Source organism: Pristiophorus japonicus, chromosome 15 (genome assembly GCF_044704955.1).
Source record: "Pristiophorus japonicus isolate sPriJap1 chromosome 15, sPriJap1.hap1, whole genome shotgun sequence".
Lineage (NCBI taxonomy): Eukaryota > Metazoa > Chordata > Chondrichthyes > Pristiophoridae > Pristiophorus > Pristiophorus japonicus.
In genome coordinates this window covers 38,995,634-39,022,427 of record NC_091991.1, presented here as the reverse complement: position 1 = coordinate 39,022,427, position 26,794 = coordinate 38,995,634, and the positions used below count along the sequence as shown (strand labels likewise).

The 26,794-nt window shown below is 41.7% G+C and overlaps 1 protein-coding gene across 3 annotated transcripts in view; it reads right to left on the bottom strand.

Moving 5' to 3' along the window:
* Nucleotides 1-26,794, bottom strand: part of cttnbp2 (cortactin binding protein 2) — a 162,316-nt gene that overhangs the window by 48,707 nt on the left and 86,815 nt on the right. For all 3 annotated transcript variants that reach the window (XM_070900329.1, XM_070900331.1, XM_070900330.1), the window contains 7 exons: nt 20,507-20,606; nt 19,067-19,217; nt 13,359-13,613; nt 9,762-9,879; nt 6,098-6,364; nt 4,548-4,643; nt 765-844 (listed from right to left, as the gene is read on the bottom strand). In XM_070900329.1, the coding sequence (XP_070756430.1) occupies nt 765-844; nt 4,548-4,643; nt 6,098-6,364; nt 9,762-9,879; nt 13,359-13,613; nt 19,067-19,217; nt 20,507-20,606 (1,067 nt within the window). The remainder of the gene's footprint in view (nt 1-764; nt 845-4,547; nt 4,644-6,097; nt 6,365-9,761; nt 9,880-13,358; nt 13,614-19,066; nt 19,218-20,506; nt 20,607-26,794) is intronic.

Here is a 26,794-nt window from a genome sequence, read left to right as displayed (position 1 = left end):
GAATTGCGATTTCTAAGATAGTCCGTTCTCCACCAGTTGCTCCAAAAAATCAGGCGCAAATCATGTGGAAACTTGGGCCCATTGAGTTGTGACCTACAGAGCTACAGACCTAGTGCTGGAAGGTGGGATTAGGCTGGGTAGCTCTTTTTCGACTGACACAGGCATGATGGGCTGAATGGCCTCCTTTTGTATCGTATTTTCTATGATTCCATAATGTTATTCATCTCACTCTGAACCACTTCAGGATTCATCTCCTCTCTGATATTTGTGCATGCTCTCTTACCAAGTGCCAAAGGGATCACAGCAGAACATGTCCACTACCTAACAGTTAGCTTACATACAAATTATTGGGAGTTTACTTTCTACAAAAGAAAGGCATAATATACTGAATTTGCCTAATATATTATATATTTTCAAATTCTCTCAATAATCACAGCAAATAGATCTGTCACATGCCAGTTTCTAAGGAAATACATTAGAAAATGACAAACTAACCCTCGGAACAGTTCTATTGGTCAGTAACTTCAAGTAGTTACCATAGAAACACCTTCACCATTCGTCAAACAGAAATTCTCAAATGATATTTTTCAAACCTAAATTTTGCAAACAAAAATATATGATTCTCAAATCAAAATTGTTGAATGTTAGTATCTTTCAAATTCAAGAAAAGCACTAGAACATCATGTTGCAAACTAAACAAGTAATTCTTCCTGCACATACATGGACTGGAAGGTTATGTTTAATATTAATTTATTTTAACATACCAGCCTGAGGTAGTTCTGAAGTATACAGATGGGGATAAGAGAGGCGTAAGCCATGCTGTCAAGGCAACCTTCCTGCAAACCTGTTAAAAATGAAGCATTAGTACAACAAAAATATACCCTCAAATACACATAGACTCACACATTATCCAGCATTAGGCCACAGCAAATTCATAAGTTGTAAGCAAGATGTGCAAGAGAACAAAGTGTAGAAGCATGAAGATAAAAGCAATAACAACATTGATATCAGGTCAAAAACAACAGGGAAGGTGTTATCATTTTTGTGGGGAGTTTTACCCAATAGTCAAACAGCAGAAATTGCAGGTGCTCTGTGCAAGATTTTCTATCCATAAGTTTAAATAGACAGAAAATCATGGGCAGTGCACCCAAGATTTCCTGATTTGTGCAGCTGGTGGGTGAGGTTTCCCATTGGTTGCCAACATTTGTAAAATTGGCACTGATAACTCTCATCTTGTGAAACTCGACTGGATAAAAACATAAGAAATAGGAGCAGGAGTAGGCCATTCGTCCTCTTGAGCCTGCTCCGCCTTTCAATAAGATCATGGCCGATCTTCCACCTCAACTTCACTTTCCTGCACTATCCCCATATCCCTTGATTCATACTACACTACAGGGCTGCAGTGATACCCGCCCTCCTGTATGGCTCAGAGACGTATACAGCAGACACCTCAAATCGCTGGAGAAATACCACCAACAATGTCTCCGCAAGATCCTGCAAATCCCCTGGGAGAACTGACGCACCAACGTCAGTGTTCTCGATCAGGCCAACATCCCCAGCATCGAAGCACTGACCAGCTCCGTTGGGTGGGCCACATTATCCGCATGCCCTACACAAGACTCCCAAAGCAAGCGCTCTACTCGGAACTCCTACACGGCAAACGAGCCCCAAGTGGGCAGAGGAAACGTTTCAAGGACACCCTCAAAGCCTCCTTGATAAAATGCAATATCCCCACTAACAACTGGGAGTCCCTAGCCAAAGACCGCCCTAAGTGGAAGAAGAGCATCCGGGAGGTCGCTAAACACCTCGAGTCTTGTCACCGAAAGCATGCAGAAAACAAGCGCAGGCAGCGGAAGGAGCATGCGGCAAACCAGTCCCACCCACCCTTTCCTTCAACCATTGTCTGTCCCACCTGTGACAGAGACTGTAATTCCCATATTGGACTGTACAGTCACCTGAGAACTCACTTTTAGAATAGAAGCAAGTCTGCCTCGATTTTGAGGGACTGCCTATGATGGTGATGATTCCCTTAACATCCAAAAATCTAACGATCTCTGTCTTAAATATACTCAACGACTGAGCCTCCACAGCCCTCTCAGGCAGAGAATTCCAAAGATTCACAACCCTCTGAGTGAAGGCATTTCTCCCCCTCTCAGTTCTAAATGGCCGATTCCATTTCTGAGACTGTGACCTCTGGTTCTAGATTCCCCAGCCAGGGGCAACAGCCTCCCTGCATCTACCCCGTAAGAATTTTGTATCTTTCAATGAGATATTACCTAACCTAATCGGGACACAGCAAATATTATTGGTTCCAATAAATAGACTTTGCTAGTAATAGCTAAATACCAGTACAGTTTCACCATTACAAAATCTGCGGATAGGATATAAATGCTATGCATTATTCTATTACAGGTATGTTCGCTTGTGCATTAATACATTTGTCAATATTTTTACACATTACCAAACAGATCTTCCCCTGAACCTCAAAAGCCAGGAAGCCTGTCATTACTACAATCAAACTAAATGGACGGCAATCGAAGAACGAAAGATTACAGGTACAGCAAGTAATCAGGAAGGTAAATGGAATTTGGCCTTTATTGCAAGGGGGATGGAGTATAAAATTAGGGAAGTCCTGCTGCAACTGTACAGGGTATTGGTGAGGCCGCACCCATTAGGGCTGGATTTTCGGGATTTTGGGTGAAAACAGTAGCAATGCATGAAAATTACCGTTTTCGTTGCGCTACCGATTTTAGGCCAAATATTCGGCCTTTGGGGTATGCGCCATTGTGAAGGGAGGCATTGCACATTTATTCGCGGCGCAAAATGCGAGTTTCGCCAACTTTAGTGCGGGGTTGTTTGTGCTGCGAGAGGGGCCTTGGGAGGGGAAAAAAAATAATTCCCAAAACATTCTAAAAACATTATCAAGACCCTTAACTAACTAATCGCTGCAAAAAAATTAAAACTTTAACTTACCTTTTTTGCAGGTTTTCTAACTTACCGCTGCTGGCAGGGCTGCACCAATAGGTTTTACCCGTCACTGTTAGGGGCACGGCGTACAGGTCGGAAGAGTGCCGAAACTCGGACGGTAACGCAATCAGTGTTGTTACACGTCCGGCGCAGCTTTTCCCGGCAGTACTTCCAAGCGCCACTGCAAACAGGTAACCGAGGATCCCGCCCAGGCTTTTGCCGCGGAGGGTCAAATCGCAGCGAAAACCCTGTCGCAAACCTCGAAAATCCAGCCCTAGAATACAGTTCTGGTCTCCTTATTTAAGGAGGGATTATACTTACATTGGAGGCAGTTCAGAGAAGGTTCACTGGGTTTATTCCTGAGATGAAGGGGTTGACTTCTGAGATGAAGGGGTTGACTTATGAAGAAAGGTTGAGAAGGTTGGGCCTACACTCATTCGAGTTTAGAAGAATGAGAGGTGATCATATTGAAACTTATAAGATAATGAGGGAGCTCGACAAAGTAGGTGCAGAGAGGATGTTTCCATTCATGGGGGAATCTAGAACTAAGGGGCATAGTTTCAGAATAAGTGGTCGCCCATTTAGAATTGAGATGAGGAGGAATTTCTTCTCTCAGAGGGTAATAAATCTGTGGAATTCTCTGCCCCAGAGAGTTGTGGAGGTTGGGTCATTGAATATACTTAAGGTGGAGATAGACAGATTTTTTTGAGCGATAAGGGAATAAAGGGTTATGGGGAGTAGACAGGGAAGTGCTGCTGAGCCCAAGATCAAATCAGCCATGATCTTATTAAACGGTGGAACAGGCTCGAGGGGCCAAATGGCCTACTCCTGCTCCTATTTCTTATGTTATTCACCCTGGGGAAGATTCAAAAATACAACTTTCAATTCATCTTCGCTGTTCTACTCTCAAAATGTCCTGTAATTGTTCAATTAAACATCCAATGCGTTGTATGGTTTTAGGGATTCTTCCACCTTTGGGACCTGCTAACATAATGGGTTGAAAATCTATATATTCTCTTCAATGTCTAGAAAGTACTTAAAAAAATGTCTCAAACCATTTTGTACTGTCACACTAGTGGAATAATCGCCTGAACCATTGATATAACATCTGTTGTCCAGAATAGAGTAGTTTCATCCTACATCCAAATCCTACCATACCTGACAATGTGTTCAGGCATTACATCCCTCACCCTGATGTGCATATAATTCAGTAAAATTAAAACAAATATACACAAAGATGAAAAAATGCATGCATTTAGCTGACAAAAGAGGAACAGTGAATATATAGAAAGTATAACAAAACTTTTTTTTGTTAAAACAGGCAGGAGAAATCATCAAAATCAAATAGTTAACAATTTCAAGAACAAGGTTTGTGATTATTGCTGAAAGTGAAATTAGAGAAACTTGCTCACATTGAAGATATGATTGGCTGAATAGCCTCTTTCTGTGCTGTAATTTCTATGATTTAATCCTGACTTTATAAAAAAAACAGTAAAGAACTTGGATAACAACAATGTTTCTGTGCCGTATAGCCTTTATAATTGTGCCACATAATGCAATAGCAACAGAAGAAGTCTGACCATTTAAGAATACTGTAACAAAGTTATTTTGGCTCCAGTTTATCAGCGACCAGGGAGAGGACATCAAATATTGTCCTGGTATCCAAATTTCATCACCTGTGGGGAAAAAGAAAGAGATATTTGGGTCGCAGTGTCATAATTCAGTAAGAGACCTCCTCACTACCTTCGCTTTATCCATCTGCACTGATCGCAAAACATGAACATAATGTCACACCACACTTGGGTAAGCAACAAGATACATCCCATCATGTCCCCAGATGAAAGATAGATGATTCATTTATACTGCACATAGCAAAAAATGGATTTCCACTACAAAATTCACTGCACTCATGCCCCTTTTACCTTGGAGTGATGCTGACAGTTAACATAGTTCTTCCACCATCTATGATGTTCCTGAAGATAATTGATTTGCAGAACCAATTGCAGCACAGACTTAGATTTTGGTGGGTCTTGTGATCTGTCTTCAGATGTCCCAACTCCCCTGACGCACGATACATGCTGAGGCAGTTTAATGTGTCAGCTTGTTTACACTGTGTTGTAATATAGTGTAATGGTGCAAACATGTCAATTTTCAGACCTGCGGTTATGTTCCCAACCCCAACAAATACATTTTTGTAAATTCACAGGGCAACTGAAAGAATAATCTTTTATATTGTCATTTGTCTTCACGTTCCTGTCGGTCCTCTGGAGTCCAACCCAGATCTGGTCTGCTGTACATACAGTGGAGCAGAGGCAAATGATGATATAAAGTAGGGAGCACTTCCCATGGAGGTTAATTTGGCATTGATCTCCTAAAGCTCAATTTATATTGTAGAAGGGTTAATAATTCATAGAATGGAACCCACACTATGCTTGTAGATGAGATCATAAAATACTTAGTTTAGACAGAGAAATGTCGATTGTTTAAAACTACACTGGCAAAGGGTCACAGTTGAAATTGCATGCTAGAAAGAGTAGAAAATTACAGTCATACATTACAGTCAAGAAAGCATGAAAGAATGAGAGATGTAAATAGTACCAGAAGATGCCACTTCTAGTTTCAGGCACACGTTGCAGCACAGCAGTTCTTGCGTCAATGGCCAAATATTACAAAGCAAAATATTAAATGTTTCATTTCACTTTATCTCATTCTATCACTCAGAATTTGGAACTGCATAGTATTAAAAGGGTGACATCTTGCAGTTATTTAGCACCTCTAACATAGTATAACTTCACAAGGCACTTCACAGGAGTGTTAGCAAATTTGACACCAAGACATAAGGAGATATCAGGACAGATGACCAAAAGCTTGGTAAAAGGTTTCAAGGAGCATCTTTTAAGGAGGCAATTCCAGAGTTTAGGGCCTAGACTGCTGAAGGCACTGCCGCCAATGGTGGAGTGATTAAAATCGGGTGTGTGCAAGAGGCCAGAATTGGAGGAGCGCAGGGCTGCTCAGTTCAAAATCAGACAAGTAGCAACTTTACACAGGTATACGGGCCTTTTAGGGCTTCTGTGAAACACGAGGTATTTAAACAGCGATCATTTTTCAGCTGCTGCAGGTGAATATATACCTATTTCAACAGCAGATATGCCACTTGAAATAAAGCTGTATTCGGTATTATTCAGAAATATTGATGCCTCTGGCGATTCCCATCCATCCATGACAGTTCTGAAGTGGTTCTTAAGTGTCACTGTTACAGCTTTAGACAAGTCATCCCAGGTAGTCAGTTTGCGGATGATCAGGCTGCCAATTGTAATGTTATTTTCAGTGTGTTCTGTACGGCTACAAACCTGTTCACTATTTTTCATGGAAATTTGCAGCAGTACCTTGTGCGCACCTGTGGGATGAAATGTACAAGTAAGGAAAGATAATCAACCTGCATTTATACACGTATTAGAACACATCATTTATAAAGAGAAGTCGCTCCATGGTTTCAATCACTGTGAAGCTGAATGTCTGAATTAAAAGCAAAATCTAGTCCCAAGAAACAGAAAAAAACCCTCAGAAATATGCTGGGTAAAATCTTCAAAACCAACTTTGTTGAAGTATAGCTTCTAAAAATTCTTTTAAAAATTCTTAGACAGCTAATAACTGATTTAATTTTGTTCCAATTGCTGATTTTCTAATTTTAAACTTAATTTATAATTATGATATATATTATTTAATTTTGTTTAATTATAAGTAATCTTTATTATACTGATTTTACTATTGTATACTTCTTATTGTATTTACAATGTAATTTGAATTTTTTTTTTAGTTTTTTCACATATGTCTATCTGCGAGCGCATTTTGGCTGCCGCTTCAGACCCGAGCCTTTAACCGCTTCTTACACTTTCTTCTCATGCTTTTTCTCTCTTTCCCTCAATGGTCAATATCTAACGCGTTGAAAAACTGTTGTGAAGCGCCTTGGGACATTTTACTACGTTAAATATGCTATATAAATAAAAGTTATTATTAAAAAGGGGTTTTGCTAATTAACCAATCATATAACCTGAGGGGCTATTTAATAAATGCAATGGCTCACCCCCAGTGGTCTACAGCTGAGCCATGACGTATAACAGATCAATACTAAGCTAAAAATTAACCAAAAGATAGAGAATTCAATGCTCTCACAAAAGGCACCTCATCACTAATATCATGGCAAAATTCAATAGGAGGGTGCTTTCCATTGTCAACATTACTGACATGCTAAAATAAGTCAATAGGTTCGCCAATAGATGACTATGTAACTGGATTAATATTTCAATGATTTCTTTGGCCTTATCTTGTCTTCACCAAGATGTGGAATGTTAGTGCTGAGGAATGGAGCACTTAATCACTGGGCACGCAGTGTCAGTATCAAGCATTCCCAGGACAGGCATAATGCAAAGAGAGAGAGAGAGAGAGAGAGAGAGTGTAAAGCTCCCTCTTCAGAATCCTGACAATGTCCACTATATCAAACTGCAGAACAGCACTACTGTGGCATTTCCGCACCCCACACAAACCAACCTTCATGGCCTCTCTGAGCGAGACTAGTCACCAGATTCTGGTGTGGGCAAATGGGAAAACTACATTGGGACTGTGCAACTCATTTCACTGTCTGGAGGCAGAGCAGTTGAATGGGGTATCATAAGCAGCAAGAATTCAGCATAAAATCCTGATAACATTTAACAGAGAATAAGTATGTCTAGTTTTTGGCTATTCACTAGACCTGAAGATGATCAAGAAGCCTGCATGAAGTGCAGTCTCTGTGGTTTATTACAGACCATCACTGCAGTCACATACCTCTGCTCTCCTGAATGTTCAGACAGATCTATTTTTTGTTGTTATAGCAATCAGGAAAAAAAAATTGAAGAGCGGGGCAGTATATATATAGTTTTATAAAGGCAACTGTGGTTACCACAAAGAAAAATCTACAGCAAGGTGACATTTAAAAATGGTATGATATGGGTTGCTAAAGCTGAAGTGAAGCAAGCATTGCCAATACTAGTCTGTGCTATTGGGGCAGTCATGAAGAAAAATCACACTTCCAGCCTGGCTCCAACACTGCAGATATAACATGGATATAAAACACAGGCTGCTACAAAAGATGCCATGATGTTTTTCATATTGCAGATATCTCAAATGAGCCTTCAACGCAGGAACCTGAGAACAGTAATCTAAGTATTTAAAGAAAGATGTCTTCCTAGTAAGTTCTGGCTACAGGTGCAATATTGAAGGAAATACCTGTTGAATGTTTCATTATGAATGCAATTACTTCATGACTCTGGATTTTTATCAGATAATTTAAATGAAGCTTTATGCAGAAATTGATCATTTTTTTCATACCATTGACTGACCAGCTTTTTAAAAAATCAAACTACAGCTGCTTCACACATTTCAGAATTGTTGAATCTGGAGTTGTGTGCAAAACTCATCACTTTTTTTTCCCCCCAGTTACATTTAAACAAAGTACAACACAACTTTGTTACCACTCGATTCCAAGTGAAAACCTATCTTCAAGTAACAGCACAATAACAACTCATTGCACCTCATATAAAAAGAATCAGAGCACAGTTACAAATATCGAGAATTCACAGAAATCACTAACACAGGTTAAATTATGAAAGTCCTAAACTGGACAAGTCAATGTTATTTTTTTTTAAACTAAAGGACTTGCATCTACCACAAAACATGCAAAGTTCAGCATAGACCAAAAACCAGAGTTTCCTAGAGAAAAGAACTTGCGGTATGGTAATATTCTCTGCACCAGATTGTTGCTGGGGCACATATCTAACAACTGGATTTTAAAATTATTTTTAGTCATTTAAATAGAAACCAGATACAATATTCCATGTTTGCATCAGTTTTTAAACCCACCTCTAGGAAACACTGTGACACATCAGGTGTCAAACAGAACAAGGCACTTCACAATCACTACAGAAAAAAGAAAGTTCCACAATACTAAACAGCATGCAACAGAAGCTTAATTACCAAAGTATGTAGAAATCATTTTGTTTGCGTGGATCATCCTTTTCAAAATAACAGAAACTGCATCAATACATTTGGATACAATGCATGTAACAGCAACAAACCAGTGCACAGATGACAAACTAACAGCACCTTTGAGGCAGTGTCAAAATTAACCATTTATGGACTGCAGCAGCATTACTGCATAATATCCCAAAACATTCGAAGGTTTTGAATGGGTGGATTAGGATTGTTTGGATTCTGTCATTCCCCTCCAAGTCACACACCATCCTAACTTGGAAATATATCGCCGTTCTTTCATTGTCATTGCGTCAAAATCCTGGAACTCCCTCCCTAATAGCACCATGGGAGTACCTTCACTACACGGACTACAGCGGTTCAAGAAGGTGGCTCATCACCACCTTCTCAAGGGCAATAAATGCTGACCTTGCCAGCGATGCCCATATCCCAGGAACACACTTTTAAAAATTCTGCATTTTGTTTTTTAAACACACCATTCACAGCCATATATGCAATGGGATGAATGTCTTGGAGTCTAGAGTCAAATAAAATTATGTTCATGATTGAGCCCTTTAAAAAAAAATGTCTTCTCTACAAAACAAAAAGTTAATGTGTCATTTTAGAAGTTCCTGCCACTAACAGTACAAAACACTCTCTACACAAGAAAGACCTGAATTAAGTGGCAAAGAAATGAATCCCAAGACAATATCCTTTGCCGAGTTACTGCAGAATATACTTAATACTCTCAAGCAGTTAACACGCCCAAGTTATTTTACTTTACTCACTCCAATTCTCCAGCAGATGCTTGCAGTCATCTGTGGCCACATCATGCACCGTCCGTTGACATTTATCTTTCCTATCTGGGTCTAAGCCGCTGTGGTAGCAGAGCACTTCAAGGCAGTTCTGAAGCAGGAAGAGAAAGGAGAGAAACAAATTTGTAGTGAAGCAGCTTTATTCTAGGTGGCAGACAACTTCTCTCCAAACAATTTCAAAACTAAAAGTTAGAAGACAGATGAGGGCAATTGGTTTCCTTTCTCACTTCAATCGTCAAACAACTACACTGGAACCTGATTACAATCTCTCGACATGCAATAGTGGGGACAATTGAGAAGATTTTCCCATTTCAGTTATATTTGACTGTATTCTATTGGTGATTTTCAAACCTTTTGAATAGGCTTTTCCAAAGCCATCCCTTCCACATTGTTCCTTTCACAGGAACATTTTATACACTCTTTCCTAATTATATTCCAACCACAATTGAGTATGACTTCCTGAGTAGCAAAATATTAACAAACCTGAAAGATCTTCCAATCCAAGCCAGATGAGATGCCCATTTAACCTCTCAATCCAATAAAAGCCAGTTTCAGTATCTTAGTTATCCGCTACTTCTCTCCTGCTCGGTAACACTTCTAGGTTCATTATTATTGTACTTTACCAACAGAACATCTCCCTCCCATTTGCTTTTATTGTTTCAATTTTGATTTGTTTGTGTCCCTCCCCTCTGCAGGTACCTTATCCCAAGAACTCCACCAAAGGTCCGATTAAAAATGCTACCAGGAAACATGCAACAGTGACCCGACACATTTTAGCAGATTGATTTATAGGAAGATAGGAACAGAAGCCGGCCGTTCGGCCCCTCGAGCCTGTTCCACCATTCAATTATATCATGTCTGATCTAGATCTTAATTCCATCTACCCACCCTGGTTCCATAACCCTAAATACCCTTGCCTAACAAAAGTCTATCAATCTCAGTTTTGACATTTTCAATTGACCCAGCTTCAACAGCGTTTTGGGAGAGAGTGTTCCAGATTTCCACGACACTTTATGTGAAGTAGTGGTTTCTGACATCACTCCTGAATGGTCTTGCTCTAATTTGATTATGGTCCTTTGTTCTCGACTCTCCCACCAGTGGAAATAACTTCTCTCCATCTCCTTTAGGAAGATAGGAAGAGAAGTAGGCCGTTCGGCCCCTTGAACCTGTTCCACCATTCAGTTATATCATGGCTGATCTGGATCTTAATTCCATCTACCCACCCTGGTTCCATAACCCTGAATATCATTGCCTAACAAAAATCTATCTATCTCAGTTTAATCATTTTCAACACTTCAATTAGATCACCCTTTAATCTTCTATATTCAAGGGAATACCCAAGTCTAGTCTATGCAACTAGTCCTCATGATTTAACCCTTTTAGCTCCAGTATCATTCTCATGAATCTGTGCTACACCCGCTCCAAGGCCAATATATCCTTCCGGAGATGCAGTGCTCAGAATTGAATGCAGTGCTCCAGACGGGGTCTAACCAGAGCTCTATAGAGCTGTAACAGAACTTCCATCCCTTTGTATTCCAGGCCTCTTGAGATAAAGGCTAACATTCCATAAGCCTGTTAAATTATTGTTTGTAGCTGTGCACTAGCTTTCAGTGATTACCGTAATTGGATGCCTAAATCTCTCTGCTCATTCACAGTTCTAGCATCTCGCCATTTAGAGAATACTCTGACCTATCTTTCTTGGTGCAAAGTGGATGACCTCACACTTTCACATGTTGAACTCCAGCGGTCACATTTAGCCTCCCCTTCTGTGAGTAAACATTTGTCTTTCACTCCATGCTTCCCTGACAACAAGGACAAGAAAAAATGTGGATGGGATGATTCAGAAATTCCTTTAAAAATTTTTCCAAATTCGCCAAGAAAGACTTGCATTTATATAAGCGCCTTTCACGACCACCTTTGTGTAACTCAAAGCGCTTTATAGCCATGAAGTACTTTTGAAGTGTAGTCACTGTTGTAATGTAGGAAACACGGCAGCCAATTTGCACACAGCAAGGTCCCACAAGCAGTAAAGTGATAATGAATCGATAATCTGTTTTTAGTGATGTTGATTGAGAGATGGACACCGGGGATAACTCCCTTGCTCTTCTTCAAAATAGTGCCAAGGATTTTTTTTTACGTCCACCTGAGAGAGCAGACGGGGCCTCGGTTTGACGTCTCATCCGAAAGACGGCACCTCCGACACTGCAGCACTCCCTCAGCACTGCACTGGAGTGTCAGCCTGGATTTTTGTGCTAAAGTGTCTGAAGAGGGACTTGAACCCACAACCTTCTGACTCAGGTGAGGATGCTATCCACTGAGCCACTGCTGGCACTTATAATAGTCAAATATAAATGGAAAAATCTTCACCATTTTTTCCATCTTCAGAAAGCACATTAAATGTAGCTAGCATATTAGCAACAGAAAGCTCCCCCTTTCTCACAATACAAGATTCATTTATTGCAGGAGAATGTAACTGTTGAAGTCACTGGAAATATAATTTATAATTTTTGGTTAAACCTCAATGGAACAAGACCTCTATGTCAAATAGTTCTGTGCGTGTTTGGATAATCTAAGCATTAGAAATTACAAATATTTGAACTGGGGTCCATATTTATTATGGAGGGAGAGGGAGGTCAGGTCGGGGGGAGGGAGGTCAGGTTGGGTCTGGTCCGGGTGGCGGGGGAGCGGGTGTTGGGTCCAGTCCGGGGGCGGGGGGGGGGGGGAAAGAGAGAGGAGCGGGTGTCGGGTCCGGTCCGGGGAGGGGGGTGCGGGTGTCGGGTCCGGTCCGGGGGCGGGTGTCAGGTCCGGTCTGGGGGCCGGAGGGTGGGGGGTGGGGAGCGGGTGTCGGGTCCGGTCCGGAGGCAGGAAGCGGGAGTCGAGTCAAGTCGGGTCGGGAGGAAGCAGGAGCTGGCCGTGGGAGGAGCCTTATTCACGCAGCCCCAGTGAGGCCATTGGGCCAGGGCTAGGGGCTGCGTGCTTCGGCCCCTCCCACACAGTTTTGGGCGCCTGGAGCTACTGAACATGCGCGCCCACTGTAGAGCGCATGTGCAGCGGTCCCGGCACTGTTTTCAGCGCAGGGACCTGGCTCCATCCCCTACAGCTCCTGCTGTGCTGCGCCGAGGGCCAGAGGACCTGCAGGGAGGTGGAGAATACGGAAGTTTTTTTTCGGCGCACTTTGTGGCGCGAAAAACGGGCGTCCAGGTCGGGACTGCGCCATTCTAGGTGCGGCTCGAAACTTGGGCCCATTGGGAGTTCCAGATGACGCCATCACTTGCCTTTCAGATTCACTTAACTGAACCTGAGCCAAACAGTACCTTTTGGCATTGCTGATGTTTACGGGAATCTTTTAAAGGCTTATGTTTTTGCACTGTGGGCCTCAAGAGAATTTGACCTTGAATTACTCTTTTGAGGATAATAATATGATATGCTCCTGTTCATCTTAAAAGATCTTACAGTTATAAAATTACAACCCATGGAATAGGAATAGTTTTATACATAGAGAAATGTTAACTTAAAGTGTGGTTTGAACTTGTCAGCCACACTACTGCAATATAATGTTACAAAACAGACCTTAAAACCTTTAGATGCTGCAATATGGGCAGCCGTCCAACCTTCTTTGTCAGCATGGTTGATTAGGTCAGCTGAAACCATAGGCTCCACTCTGGATTTATCGCTCCCTTCTGCACATTCAGGGTTTAGGGAGCCCAATTTGTGCTCTGAATCATCAGCAAACCTTCTGTCCCCAGATACTTGATGATACATGAGAAGCTTTAGGCAATCTATGTGACCAGAATTCACAGCTGCATGAAAGGGTGTCCAGCCATTCTGAAAAGAAATAAAGAAAAAAAAGAAAAGTCTCCTACTCAATTTCTGTTACCAGAAGGTCATCCTAATTAGTTAAATAGGAAACTGCCAATACTCATCATATATTGATTAAAATTGATTTCCCCACAGTTAACATTTTAATTGCATTTATATTCAAATGAAAATCATTAAAACTGGAGTATAAACTTATATAAAGACACTTTTCAAAACTGCCAAATATCAGCAGCTTGCACTAGAGCTGAGGGCTCAATTTTCCAGTGATTTGCATGTTTTTTTTGAGCAGACTAGGGTCCTGAACTTAAAGAAAGGTAATTTCGATGGTATGAGACGTGAATTGGCTAGGATAGACTGGCAAAGGGTTGACAGTAGATAGGCAATAGCAGACATTTAAAGATCACATGGATGAACTACAACATTTGGACATCCCTGTCTGGCGTAAAAATAAAACGGGGAAGGTGGCTCAACCGTGGCTAACAAGGGAAATTAGGGATAGTGTTAAATCCAAGGAAGAGGCGTATAAATTGGCCAGAAAAAGCAGCAAACCTGAGGACTGGGAGAAATTTAGAATTCAGCAGAGGGTTTAATTAGGAGGGGGGAAATAGAGTATGAGAATAAGCTTGCAGGGAACATAAAAACTGACTGCAAAAGCTTCTATAGGTATGTGAAGAGAAAAAGATTAGTGAAGATTAATGTAGGCCCCTTGCAGTCAGAATCAGGTGAATGCATAATGGGAACAAGAAAATGGCACACCAATTGAACAAATACTTTGGTTCTGTCTTCACTAAGGAAGACACGAATAACCTCCCGAAAATACTAGGGGACCGAGGGTCTAAAGAGAAGAAGGAACTGGGGGAACTGAGAGAAATCCTCATTAGTCAGGAAATGGTGTTAGGGAAATTGATGGGATTGAAGGCTGATAAATCCCCAGGGCCTGATAGTCTACATCCCAGAGTACTTAAGGAAGTGGCCCTAGAAATAGATGCATTGGTGGTCATTTTCCAACATTCCATGGACTCTGGATCAGTTCCTATGGATTGGAGGGTAGCTAATGTAACCCCACTTTTTAAAAAAGGAGGGAGAGAAAACAAGGAATTATAGACTGGTTAACCTGACATCGGTAGTGGGGAAAATGCTGGAATCAATTATTAAGGTTGTCATAGCAACGCATTTGGAAAGCAGTGACAGGATCAGTCCAAGTCAGCATGGATTTATGAAAGGGAAATCATGCTTGACAAATCTTCTAGAATTTTTTTGAGGATGTAACTAGTAGAGTGGATAAGGGAGAACCAGTGGATGTGGTATATTTGGACTTTCAAAAGGCTTTTGACAAGGTCCCACACGAGATTAGTGTGCAAAATTAAGGCACATGGGATTGGGGGTAATGTACTGACATAGATAGAGAACCGGTTGGCAGACAGGAAGCAAAGAATGGGAATAAACGGGTCCTTTTCAGAATGGCAGGCATTGACTAGTGGAGTACTGCAAGGTTCAATGCTGGGACCCCAGCTATTTACAATATATATCAATGATTTAGACGTAATATCTCCAAGTTTGCAGATGACACTAAGCTGGGTGGCAGTGTGAGCTGTGAGGAGGATGCGAAGAGGCTGCAGGGTGACTTGGACAGGTTAGATGCGTGGGCAAATGCATGGCAGATGCAATATAATGTGGATAAGTGTGAGATCATCCACTTTGGTAGCTAAAACAGGAAGGCAGATTATCTGAATGGTGACAGGTTAGTAAAAGGGGAGCTGCAACGAGACCTGGGTGTCGTGGTACATCAGTCATTGAAAGTAGGCATGCAGGTACAGCAGGCAGTTAAGAAAGCAAATGACATATTGGCCTTCATAGCAAGAGGATTTGAGTATAGGAGCAGGGAGGTCTTGCTGCAGTTGTACAGGGCCTTGGTGAGATCACACCTCGAGTATTGTGTGCAGTTTTGGGCTCCTAATCTGAGGAAGGACGTTCTTGCTATTAAGGGAGTGCAACAAAGGTTCATCAGACTGATTCCCGGGATGGCAGGACTGACATATGAAGAAAGACTGGATCGATTAGGCTTATATTCACTGAAATTGAGAAGAATGAGAGGTGATCTCATAGAAACATATAAAATTCTGACGGGATTGGACAGGTTAGATGCAGGAAGAATGTTCCTGATGTTGGGGAAGTCCAGAACCAGAGATCACAGTCTAAGGATAAGGGGTAAGCCATTTAGGACCGAGATGAGGAGAAACTTTTTCACCCAGAAAATTGTGAACCTGTGGAATTCTCTACCACAGAAAGTTGTTGAGTCCAGTTCGTTAGATATATTCAAAAGGGAGTTAGATGTGGCCCTTACGGCTAAAAGGACCAGAAGGTATGGAGAGAAGGCAGGAATGGGGTACTGAAGTTGCATGATCAGCCATGATCATATTGAATGGTCTACTCCTGCATTTAGTTTCTATGTTAAAAAATCAGTTTCCCCAATCAATATGCACCAGTGTAACTCAGTTACGAGTTTTTTTTCGGTAAGTTTTTTTTCAGCCAAAGGGGGCGTAACCTGCCACCCACGCCAATTCTGGCCATTTAGGCAAGTTTAGCCAGCTGTGAGTTACTCCAGTCCGTCTTGGGCCAGCGTATGTGGCTTCTGCAGAAAACCCTTCTGGAGAGCTAAAGAAATCGACGCAGCTAAGTGTAGCAGGTGCCCGGATAGCAGCAGCAGAAGAGGTAAGAGGAGGAGAGAGAGAGGGTGTGGGGGGGAAAAAGGAGAGAGAGAGAGAAAGAGAGAAAGAGAGAGAGAGAGAGAGAAAGAGAGAGAGAGAGAGAGAGAGAGAGAGAGAGAGAGAGAGAGAGAGAGAGAGAGAGAGAGAGAGAAAGAGAGAGAGAGAAAGAGAGTGAGAGAGCGAGAGAGACAGAGTGCAAGAGCGAGAGACCAGCACTGGGAGCTGGACCGGCACCGAAGAGGCTCGGGGCGGGCTAGGGAAGCAGACCAGCATGCCCTTTGGCCAGGGCTAGGGGCGAGGGAACAGGACTGGCACCGTTGCAAGGGGCTCAGGGCGGGCTAGGGTAGCAGACCGGCATGCCCTTCGGCCAAGGCTAGGGGCGGGACCGGCACCAGCAAGGGGCTCGAGGCAGGTGGGGAGAAACAGATCGTGAGGTCCTCCAGCATGGGATAGGGGCGGGGATTGACATTGGCATCGGATTGGGGGCGGGGGGGGGGGGGGGTGTGAGGGGGAACTTTAATAATTGGAGGTAAGTTGCTGCAATATATTTTAATGTGTTTTTAAGCTGCTGCAATGCATTTTGATGTGTTTTTAAGTTGATGCAATGTATTTTAATGTGTTGCGAACTGGCTACATGTGTCACTTTGCAGCCTCAACCAGCATTGTGTCCCTGGTTACCGTGGCAACCTGATCTCGCAGATCAAGGCTCCACCCCCAAAACGAAAGGACAGATTAGGCGGCGCCAAAATTAAGAAATCCAACGGGGAAACGTAGAACATTTTTTTTTTGGCGTACTTGGGCCCCCCAAAAATGGGCATAACTCTTCAAGTACGCCAAAAAAAAGCTTTGGGGAAAATTGAGCCCCAAGTGTTAATGTTGCTCAAGCATTGGCCTGGAGAATGAAAAACTAAATGTGACTGAAAGGCAGGAACTACAAAATAATCTCTCTCAGAAATAAGAGCACTTTGGAGACTACCTGGAGTAACAACATCCTTTTCACTTGTGATGGTTAAATTTCCAACTTTCTAATACGATAATGAATTTCAGAATTTCTAATATACCATCACTAAATACAATTTTGTGTTGTCAATTAACAAACCTTTGCTAGTCAAGCCATTTCAGGAAGTTATCTCATTAGTGGGGATAACAGCCCTTCATATAATAATTTTAAGAATAAATTTATGAAGACAATATTGCCTTGAGTTAAGTAATTGAAATTGTTTTTAGCAATCTGTGGCTTACATCAGTCTAGGGCTACAGCGAGCTTGCCAAATGAAACAAAATTGATATAATTCTTATTACTTCATTTTTGTGTCTCTGTACTTTCTAAAAATTAAAACTGTGACAAGCCAATTTAAATGTATCAGGCATAAAATAAACAAGTAGTATCTGCAGCCTGAGTTTTTGAGTCAGTAATTCAATTAGGTGCTTAGATTCATTGGCGTGTTTCCTGGACAAATCACTATAAAGGAGGTGAAGTGCTTCATTCTACTATGGTTATATTGTGGAATTACAGCTGTGTGCCATTTTAAACACATTTAAACTTATTAATGCATGACAAATGACCAGAAGCCACTAGTAATATTGTGCAGCGAAGATATAGCAGCAGTCAAAATATTCCAAGCATCAATATTCTGCTGACAACTTGAAATATGGTTTTCTCATTGGTGAAACCCTTAAAGTGCTAAAACCGAAATGCATCCTGTGCGTCACTGAGTTTAACAATGACAACACCATCAATGCTCCACACATGAACTTTTCAAAACACAAAGCCAAATGGCTGCTTGAATAATGCAAAGGCTTTATATGCTGTCTCACAGCAGATCGCTAAAGCTATAAAACTACAGCCCATTGATACAACATTTATTCTTCTGCCTGTAATTTCCTTTTGATAGGATTAGGTAACGGCAACCATTGGCGTTTATTCTCCTTTGAATATCAACCATATCATCTTCCCATTGTAACTTTAATGTCTATTTAAAAAGACTCTCTAAAAAGGAATGAAACTGTTCACACTGCAGCACTCCTCAGTATGTCAGTGGATTGTCAGCCGCGATTCCACATGCCAATTGGGAATAACACATGAAATATTAGTTTTACAATTTAGTCGGATTTTAAGATACATTTTAATATGAATTTTAAACAATTCTTATTTCAACTATGCTGCAATCTTGCGTACTCAATTATTGTACACACAAATTCAGTATCACATTTAGCAAACTATTTTTTTAACCAATACATTATGCAGGTAGTTTTGATCATTTTCCAGCAAGTTTACTGCCATCAGAAATTGATAGATTTCTCACACTATGTAATCTAAAACTATGCAAGTACCGTAAACTTCAAGCAAGTATCCTCCCCTGCTGCCAGTTTTGTAATGAATCAGTTTCATGTGTTCAACAATCAAAAACTTATTTAAAACTGCAGTACATCTTTTCCAATGATTGCCCTTATCAAATAAAACTGACGAGCCCCATATAGTCATACTAATGCAGAAAAGGAGACATCTTAAGCAAAGCTTAAATACTAAATATTACTGAATAGAAAGTAATTGGGACAAAACATTTGAAGACAATGAATTAGGGATTGTGTAACAAATTGTAAAAATAAATTGAGGACAAGGGATAGTGCTGGAATTTCTTTGCTGATCATGCTGGAGTCAATTAGGAGAATGTTAGCAACTTTTACTATTTTAAATGCTCATAATGAGCAATGGCACACAATGTGTGACTTCTCATTTCCAATACTTACAATAGTCATTATATTATAATCCACTCCAGCTTCCAATAAGATAAGTGTACATTCAATGTGTCCATTTATACATGTCAGATACAGAGGAGTCTGATCTCCTTCAGCAGCATAGTTTATATTTGCACCATAAGCAATAAGTACTTCAGTGCACCTATAAAAGAACCAAAAATGAAACTATTAAATTAAGTTTCAAAAAGTGATCAATAGAGGTTTACTTTTCTTAGCAAATGATCAGACGTGTCTTTCCGGATTAGAAGTACCATCCCTTAGTGATGACACAGTACATTGGTAGACCATGGGTCAATTAAAAATAAAACCACAAGTGGTAGGACATGGAACTCCATCCCGATTCTTCACATTGGATTCCTAACCTGTGACACGCCATCACGGTGAAGCATCATGCATTTTCAGGGCAGTTACCTGAACGGGAGTGGGGGTGGGGGAAGGAAGGGGAGGAGGAGGAGGAGAGAGGGACGAGGAGAGGAAGTCACCTCTTATGCAATTCCTCATTCTCCGATTGAATGCAACATTGCCAAAAACAGAGATCACCACATGCATGCAGTTCTGGTTGGGAGAGATGTATATTGCAAGGAAAGGGTAGAAAATACCAGCACTTAGTAAAAATATACTATACTCTGTGTTATCAAAATGTACTCATGTTATGATGATTTGGCATTGTGTTATAAGGGAAAGTTCAGAAATCTTTAAAAGTATGGTTACAGGTATCCCCTAAACTAAAATGAAAAATGCCAACATTACTTGAACAGAAGGGGATAGAAATTGGATCACACCCAAATTCGGACACAATCCCGGTTTTGCGCATGCTGCTTAAGAAGCCGGTGGCAAAACCACGACATATTGGTCTGCCGGCCTCATTTGTTTACTACTGTTGGCAACAGTCGTGGCCCCAGGAGCAGCTCGCCAGTCATTGGGGGGGGAGAGGGGGGCGGTGAATTAGTCCGATTGAATGCAGAGTAGGTCAGGCTATTGGCCAGGCCGGGGGGGGGGGGGGGGGGGGGGGGAGAAAGAGTTCCTGCTACTCCTGGCTCAACAATAAGTAAAAATGTTTACATTTACTTATCGGGTGGCAGCTTCTAGGGGTCCTTTTAAGGACCGCTGAGTTGGTTACCAAGCACCTGATGAAATTGACCGCAGCACGCACAGATCATCCTGCAGTGCTTCGCAACTGAATTTTGCAAAGGGGACCCTCTAGAGAGGCATTGGTCCTGTTGCATATACAAATTTGGGGTCCACGGAGGAGCCTTAACTAATATGGCAAGCGGTGTGGAAAAAGTGTGCATACACGCTTGTACCGCCACTCAATTGGATCTTTTGACGGTGGTTTTAATCCTGTAAAAAGGGTGCAGCATGATCCAATTTCTAGGCCAAAAATTCTCAATTTTTTGTGGAAGTCACACAGAATGAACATTTAGATCTTACCCAACATGCCCCACTGCAGCAGCTGCACACAATGGTGTGAATAAATTCTTTCCAACAGCATCAACCTGTGCTCCTGAGGTCAGCAGCAATGTTACACAATCTACAGGGAAACCAGTTTTAAAATTTATAAAAATATATAAACACATACACAAGAATCCAAAGTTGTGAGATATTGTTACACATAATATGATGCAATTCTGTAATACATTTTTGGCATATTTCAGATATAATGCAAGTCAGCTTTTGAAAATTGTTGGGTACTTTTCTGACCAGTCTGCCATATGGGACATCATCAAAAACCTTGCTAAAATCTACTTAGACCGCATCAAACGAGCTACACTCATCGACCCTTCTTGTTACCCCCTCAAAAAATTCAATCAAGTTAGTCAGACTCAACCTCCCTTAAAAATTCCATGCCAGCTGTCCTTGATTAATCCACACCTTTCTAAATTATGATTTAGCCTGTCCCTCAGAATTTTTTCCAATAATCTGTCCACCACCAAGTTTAGGCTGACTGGCCTGTAATTACCCGGTCTATTCCTTTTTAAGAACAGTTAGCAGTTCTCCCGTACTGGAGAGGATTGGAAAATGATCAGAGCCTCTGCTATTGCCTCCCTTGCCTTATTCAGTTTATGCATTCTGTCCTTGTAATTTAACCCCTTTAGCCCCAGTATCATTCTGGTGAATCTGCAATATATCCACTCAAAGGCCAATATACCTTTCCTGTGGTGCAGTGCCAAAAACTAAAGATCAGTTCTGACCCAGTCGTATTGTAATGAAGCACCTAACACACACACCCAAAAATCCATGATCTTTTAAGACACATAATTGGTTTGTGCCCACATTACATATCTCTCTGGAGGGAATTCCAGGCCACTGAATTAGGTCAATACTGTGAATATGTTACAAAACTAAATAATTTTGTAAGTTTTAAGTTTATCTACGGCCTGAAGCATCTCTTTCTCACTTTTGTATTCCAAACCCCTTGGGATAAAGGCCAATTTCCATTAGTTTATCACTAAAAAAAAATTTTGATTTGGCCATTATCTCCCTTCCATTTCACACCGTTACCCTTCTCTCCATTTCTCCAAGTCAAGCTGGCACTTAATCCTCAACAACCTCAGGTACTTTTCTACTCTCCCAGTTCACAATGGCACTCTCTTTCTCTGGTAGCTATACTTGACATAACTTGTTCCCCCTTCCCCAGTTTACGCTGACAATTCTTTCACCCCCCCACCCAGTTTACAGGTATTGTTATTCCTTTCCTGACCCATTCAGAGAGATCTGTAATGTTTTTCGCCTCTTAGTGCTGGTCCTACTCTGTAGCATTTAACTCTGCGGCACATCTTGGGTGGGAATTTCTGACCTTGTGAAACTATTGCGATGTCGGGAATTTTCACCAATAGTGTGCAGCAGAGTACAAACCCCTGTAGCCGCATCATCAGGTGGGAGCTGGGAGCAGTAGCGAGAAGCGGGTTGGGGAGCAGAGAAGAACCACTTTTTGCAGGATGGCATGACCTTCATGGATTCCACAACAGAAACACTGAGTTCTTGATTTTAGCTAGGCAATCGAGGGACTGGCCAAGAATAGCACCAATTTGATACTATAGCAATTTGATACTGTAGCAATTTGATACTGTAGCAATTTGATACAAACCCCACTAATTCTTTGTGTCACTATTGGACAGGTATAACAAACAACAATGATAACTGGAATTAATCTGCTCGATGATCCAAGTAATCTACAATTTTTTATTCAAACTGAACGGATTCCAATTATTTTAATCTTCTTAAAAAGATGCAGCTTAAGTGACTGCAGTGACCTTTTCAACGTTTTGTTCGAGATATCGTGGAGAAAGGCCAAGACAAAATAGTGCAGAGCAACACCAAAGCTGAAAAGAGTAAGACAGAAAAACAATAAAGAAGTGGGTACATGAAGCAAGGGAAGTTTTGTCATCTTGGATAAGAATGAGTGAGAGTAGATAGGTCTTGATTTCAGCGTAGTGAGGATGCAGGAAGAATAAGCATTTGGAACACGAGGAAAATTCAGAGGAACAATAACAACAATATTGATAAAAAAATAAAGAATAAAAGAAAGGTTCTGAGTGACTAAAAGTAGCTCAAAGTTACATTGGTGTTCTGAGTTCAGTTTAAATGTGATTAATCTTCTGCAACTGCTTTTATCTTTTGAACACAAACTGATGGTGGTTTGTTTAGTAAATGGGGCTGTAACAAACCTTAACTACATAGTTAATTGTAGAAGTGTTAATAAGATCTGCAAATGTTCAGCTCTCCACAAAAAGCACAGTTTAGCAACATGTAAACTAAGGATCATATGAACGAAGATTCAGAATTATTGTATTCCCGTTTGAATTGTAAAGCAAAAGCAGATTCCAATGAATCATCCATTTTATCAGTAATGTGGGAAGCCTCATTATTTGACATGTTGGCATTGCTGCAGTTGTTTTAATTGATTTTTTAAGTTAAAAATCCCTCCCTTTCATTAATAATTCAGCTACAATTAAAAATACAAAATAATGGCTGAGAAGCATTATTGCCAGGAAACAGTACAAAATTGGTGCCGTAATGACATCAGCAACAAGAGGTACGCGCGCCTAATTTTAATACGAATGGAGAGCTGCCAGCATCATGCAAACAGTCAATGGGCAGCTCGCAGATTGGGGACGCAAGTGTCAACATTAAAATGCAGCCTGCATCTCTTCAAGGAGAGGTGCACTTAGGCTTCTTTGAGCTTATTTATCTTTAGACAGAGAAAAATGGCAAGCAAGAGGTGCTGGAGCAAACCGCACTCTGCACCAACAGTGGTCAAAGGTGGCAGAGCAGGTGAATGCCACAAGCATTGCACCCAGGGCCTGGCTGCAATGCTGGAGTGACTTCAATGATTTTACTAGATCTGCGCAGGTAAGACTCCTACTCGAGCCTCATTTACTCTTTCCTAAGCCCTGCCTGTAGCCCCAGCATTCACAAGGTTTCCCTACCCTACTTTATATCACTTTTCTCTAACACTTCCCTCAATCACCTTCTGCTGCAACTGCCACACTCCCCTCACCCATTGCTTCCTCACACCTGTGCCATCTATCAGCAGCATTCACACTATTCTACCGTGACAGGCATATATTTACAACCTTTTACCAGCCTGCACAATAACATAAGAACATAAGAAATAGGAGCAATAGGAGGCCATACGGCCCCCTCGAGCCTGCTCCGCCATTCAATAAGATCATGGCTGATCTGATCTTGGCCTCAACTCTACTTCCCTGCCCGCGCCCCATAACCCTCGATTTCCTTATCGTTCAAATTCGGTCTATCTCATTAAATATATTCAATGACCGCGTCTCCACAGCTCTCTGGGGTAGAGAATTCAAAAGATTCACGACCCTCGAAGAAATTCCTCCTCATTTCCATGACAAGCTGGCATGCAACAGGGAGCAGAAATGTACAGGAGGAGGGAGGAAGTTCATCTATGACCTCTCCCCATTTGAAGAGGCTACCAAGAGCATTGTGGGAAGGGGCATTGCAACTGGTGAGGTTGGAGGTCATGCTCTACAGGGTGTTTGGTCTTATCTCACAGATATCTCTCCCTACACAAACAGTGACCAAGTGGTCCTGCTTTGAGCTCACATTCATTTCTCCCTGCTTACCCTTCCCACAAGCTGCTAGTTTGCTGCAGCACTTTATTATCATTGTATTGATGATTGTGTTCATAATTAGAGCATTAATCAGCTGGATATAAGGAGCAATTGTGAAGGCAGGAGGGACAGTTGGTGCACTGGGAGGAGGGTTGATTCAAGCAGAACCATTAGTTGGAGACAGCAGCTGGCAGTTTTGCTGGTTCTTGCTCTTCGGCTGCCTGGTCTTCCTCTTTGTCTTGCTCCTCCATGTCTTCTTCACAAGGTGGCTCCAAGGGTTGCCCTTTTGGCAGGGCGAAGTTATGGAGAATGCAGCAGACCACCATGATTTTGGAGATCATCTTGGGGCTATACTCCAGAATAGTCCAGGCAACGGAACTTCTGTTTCAGAACACCAATGGTTTCCTCTACGAGACCTCTTGTTGCAGCTTCGACTGTAACATCACTCAGCGTCTATTCTCGGGTTCACAACAGCAATTATGAGGTGATCAGAGGATAACCACACAAACTATTGGTCAGAGGCTGGCTGCTTGAGGACGAGATGGGGGGACACTGGCATCATAACTACAGCCAGGAAACGGGGCACAGACCTGCATTATCTGCTGCCTGTGGTCACACACTAGATGTAGAATGCTTTCCTGTTCATGAATCTCTCCTTCACCCTCTTGTGCCAGCAGCTTCAGGTCTCTGCTGCCTTGCTTGCTGCTCCTCATAAGAACATAAGAAATAGGAGCAGGAGTAGGTCATACGGCCCCTCGAGCCTGCTCCGTCATTTAATGCGATCATGGCTGATCCAATCATGAACTCAGGCCCTTATTCCCTTATCGGTTAAGAAACTGTCTATCTCTGTCTTAAATTTATTCAATGACCTCGCTTCCACAGCTCTCAGGCAACAAATTCCACAGATTTACAACCCTCAGAGAATAAATTCTCCTCTTTCAGTCTCAAACACAAACCCAGCAAAACACACGAAGCAGGTGAAGCCCTTGTATAGCCACAGCCACCAAAGACAAAAAGACTCCTCCAAGCCCATTAGCAGCCTACAACAACTAACCAGAGACTTAACGGAGTGCAGTTCTTGTAATATCACTGATGCAACCAGCCTGCCGACTGAGCCAAGAATCATGGGGCGGGCCTAATGGGGGGACACTGGCATCATAACTACAGCCAGGAAACGGGGCACAGACCTGCATTATCTGCTGCCTGTGGTCACACACTAGATGTAGAATGCTTTCCTGTTCATGAATCTCTCCTTCACCCTCTTGTGCCAGCAGCTTCAGGTCTCTGCTGCCTTGCTTGCTGCTCCTCATAAGAACATAAGAAATAGGAGCAGGAGTAGGTCATACGGCTCCTCGAGCCTGCTCCGTCATTTAATGCGATCATGGCTGATCCAATCATGAACTCAGGCCCACTTCCCTTATTCCCTTATCGGTTAAGACCAATATGACGACTGCCTAAATTCCAAGAAAGATTGGGCGTGGGTTAACACCAGCCAAAATGTGTCTCCATTACACTCATTTTGCGCACTGAATGCGGGTGCGACACCGTCCAATTTCTCCCTCAATTCGTTCAGGACCACAAGTTACAGCTCAACATTTATATATACGTGCTCTTTAAAAATAAGCAAACATGTAACCAGAGTTTGATGTACATGAAGCCCACACAGCTCAGTGAAAGGAAAATACTTCCTTGAAATATTTATAAAGTAATTTATAAATGTAACACAACCATTGCCCTATTCAAGTAATGTCCATTTTATCTATCTTGGTATTCGTTCCACTATTATGTAGCCTCCCATTTTGCAATTGATACTGATAGATGCACTAATCTAAAAAACATTCCAGCATCTGTTTTTGTAAGAATTGCGCAGATAAAGAATAACTGGGTTATTTTTCAGAAAATAATTTCAAACAAAATAATCACACTACTAATCTATACAGCATCAAAATGGATCAGTGGAGTTAGCCAAGTACTGTGATGCCGAGGGATGAATTTTCCACTCAAGTAAGTTTGCTGGAAACGAGCAACATTTTTTTAAAAACACAAATCCCTTAATGGTTTTTTTATTAATTCTCCGAATTCATTTTAATGGTTTGGGATACTAATGTATAGAATTTACGATCTGTGAATACAATAGCTGTTGGTCTCGGACCCATTTGTCGCTCCTTGTTCATAGTGCCTACCTCTGAATTGACATCTCATCCAGGAGAACGCTGGCCATGTAGCTCTGCTCCTAGCCTATAAATTCTAGATGTTTTAGGAACGCAGGTATTCACTCAAAGCATTGTGAAAAGTCAACTCAAGTTTCAAATTTGCCCAGGAGATTCCTCCCACTAGGTAATTTTAAAATTTGGTTTAGCATGCACCAAACTCAGGTGGGGCAACTGCCTGAGGGGATCGCAGGTCACTTCCTTCTGGAGTCAGGTTGGGAGCACGCTCCAGAATTCATTTTTCTGCTATTGTTGTGGTATAACTGAACAGTAATAAAGGTCATTATACGATGAGAGAGTATAATCAGTACGAAGCTTCAGCCTTGGCATTCATCCAATACTGTCAGCTTCTATTACTGTAAGGATGAATGTTGTAACATCCTTTATGCTGGAATAGGGGACAGAGTTCTGAAACGCATTCTTTATAA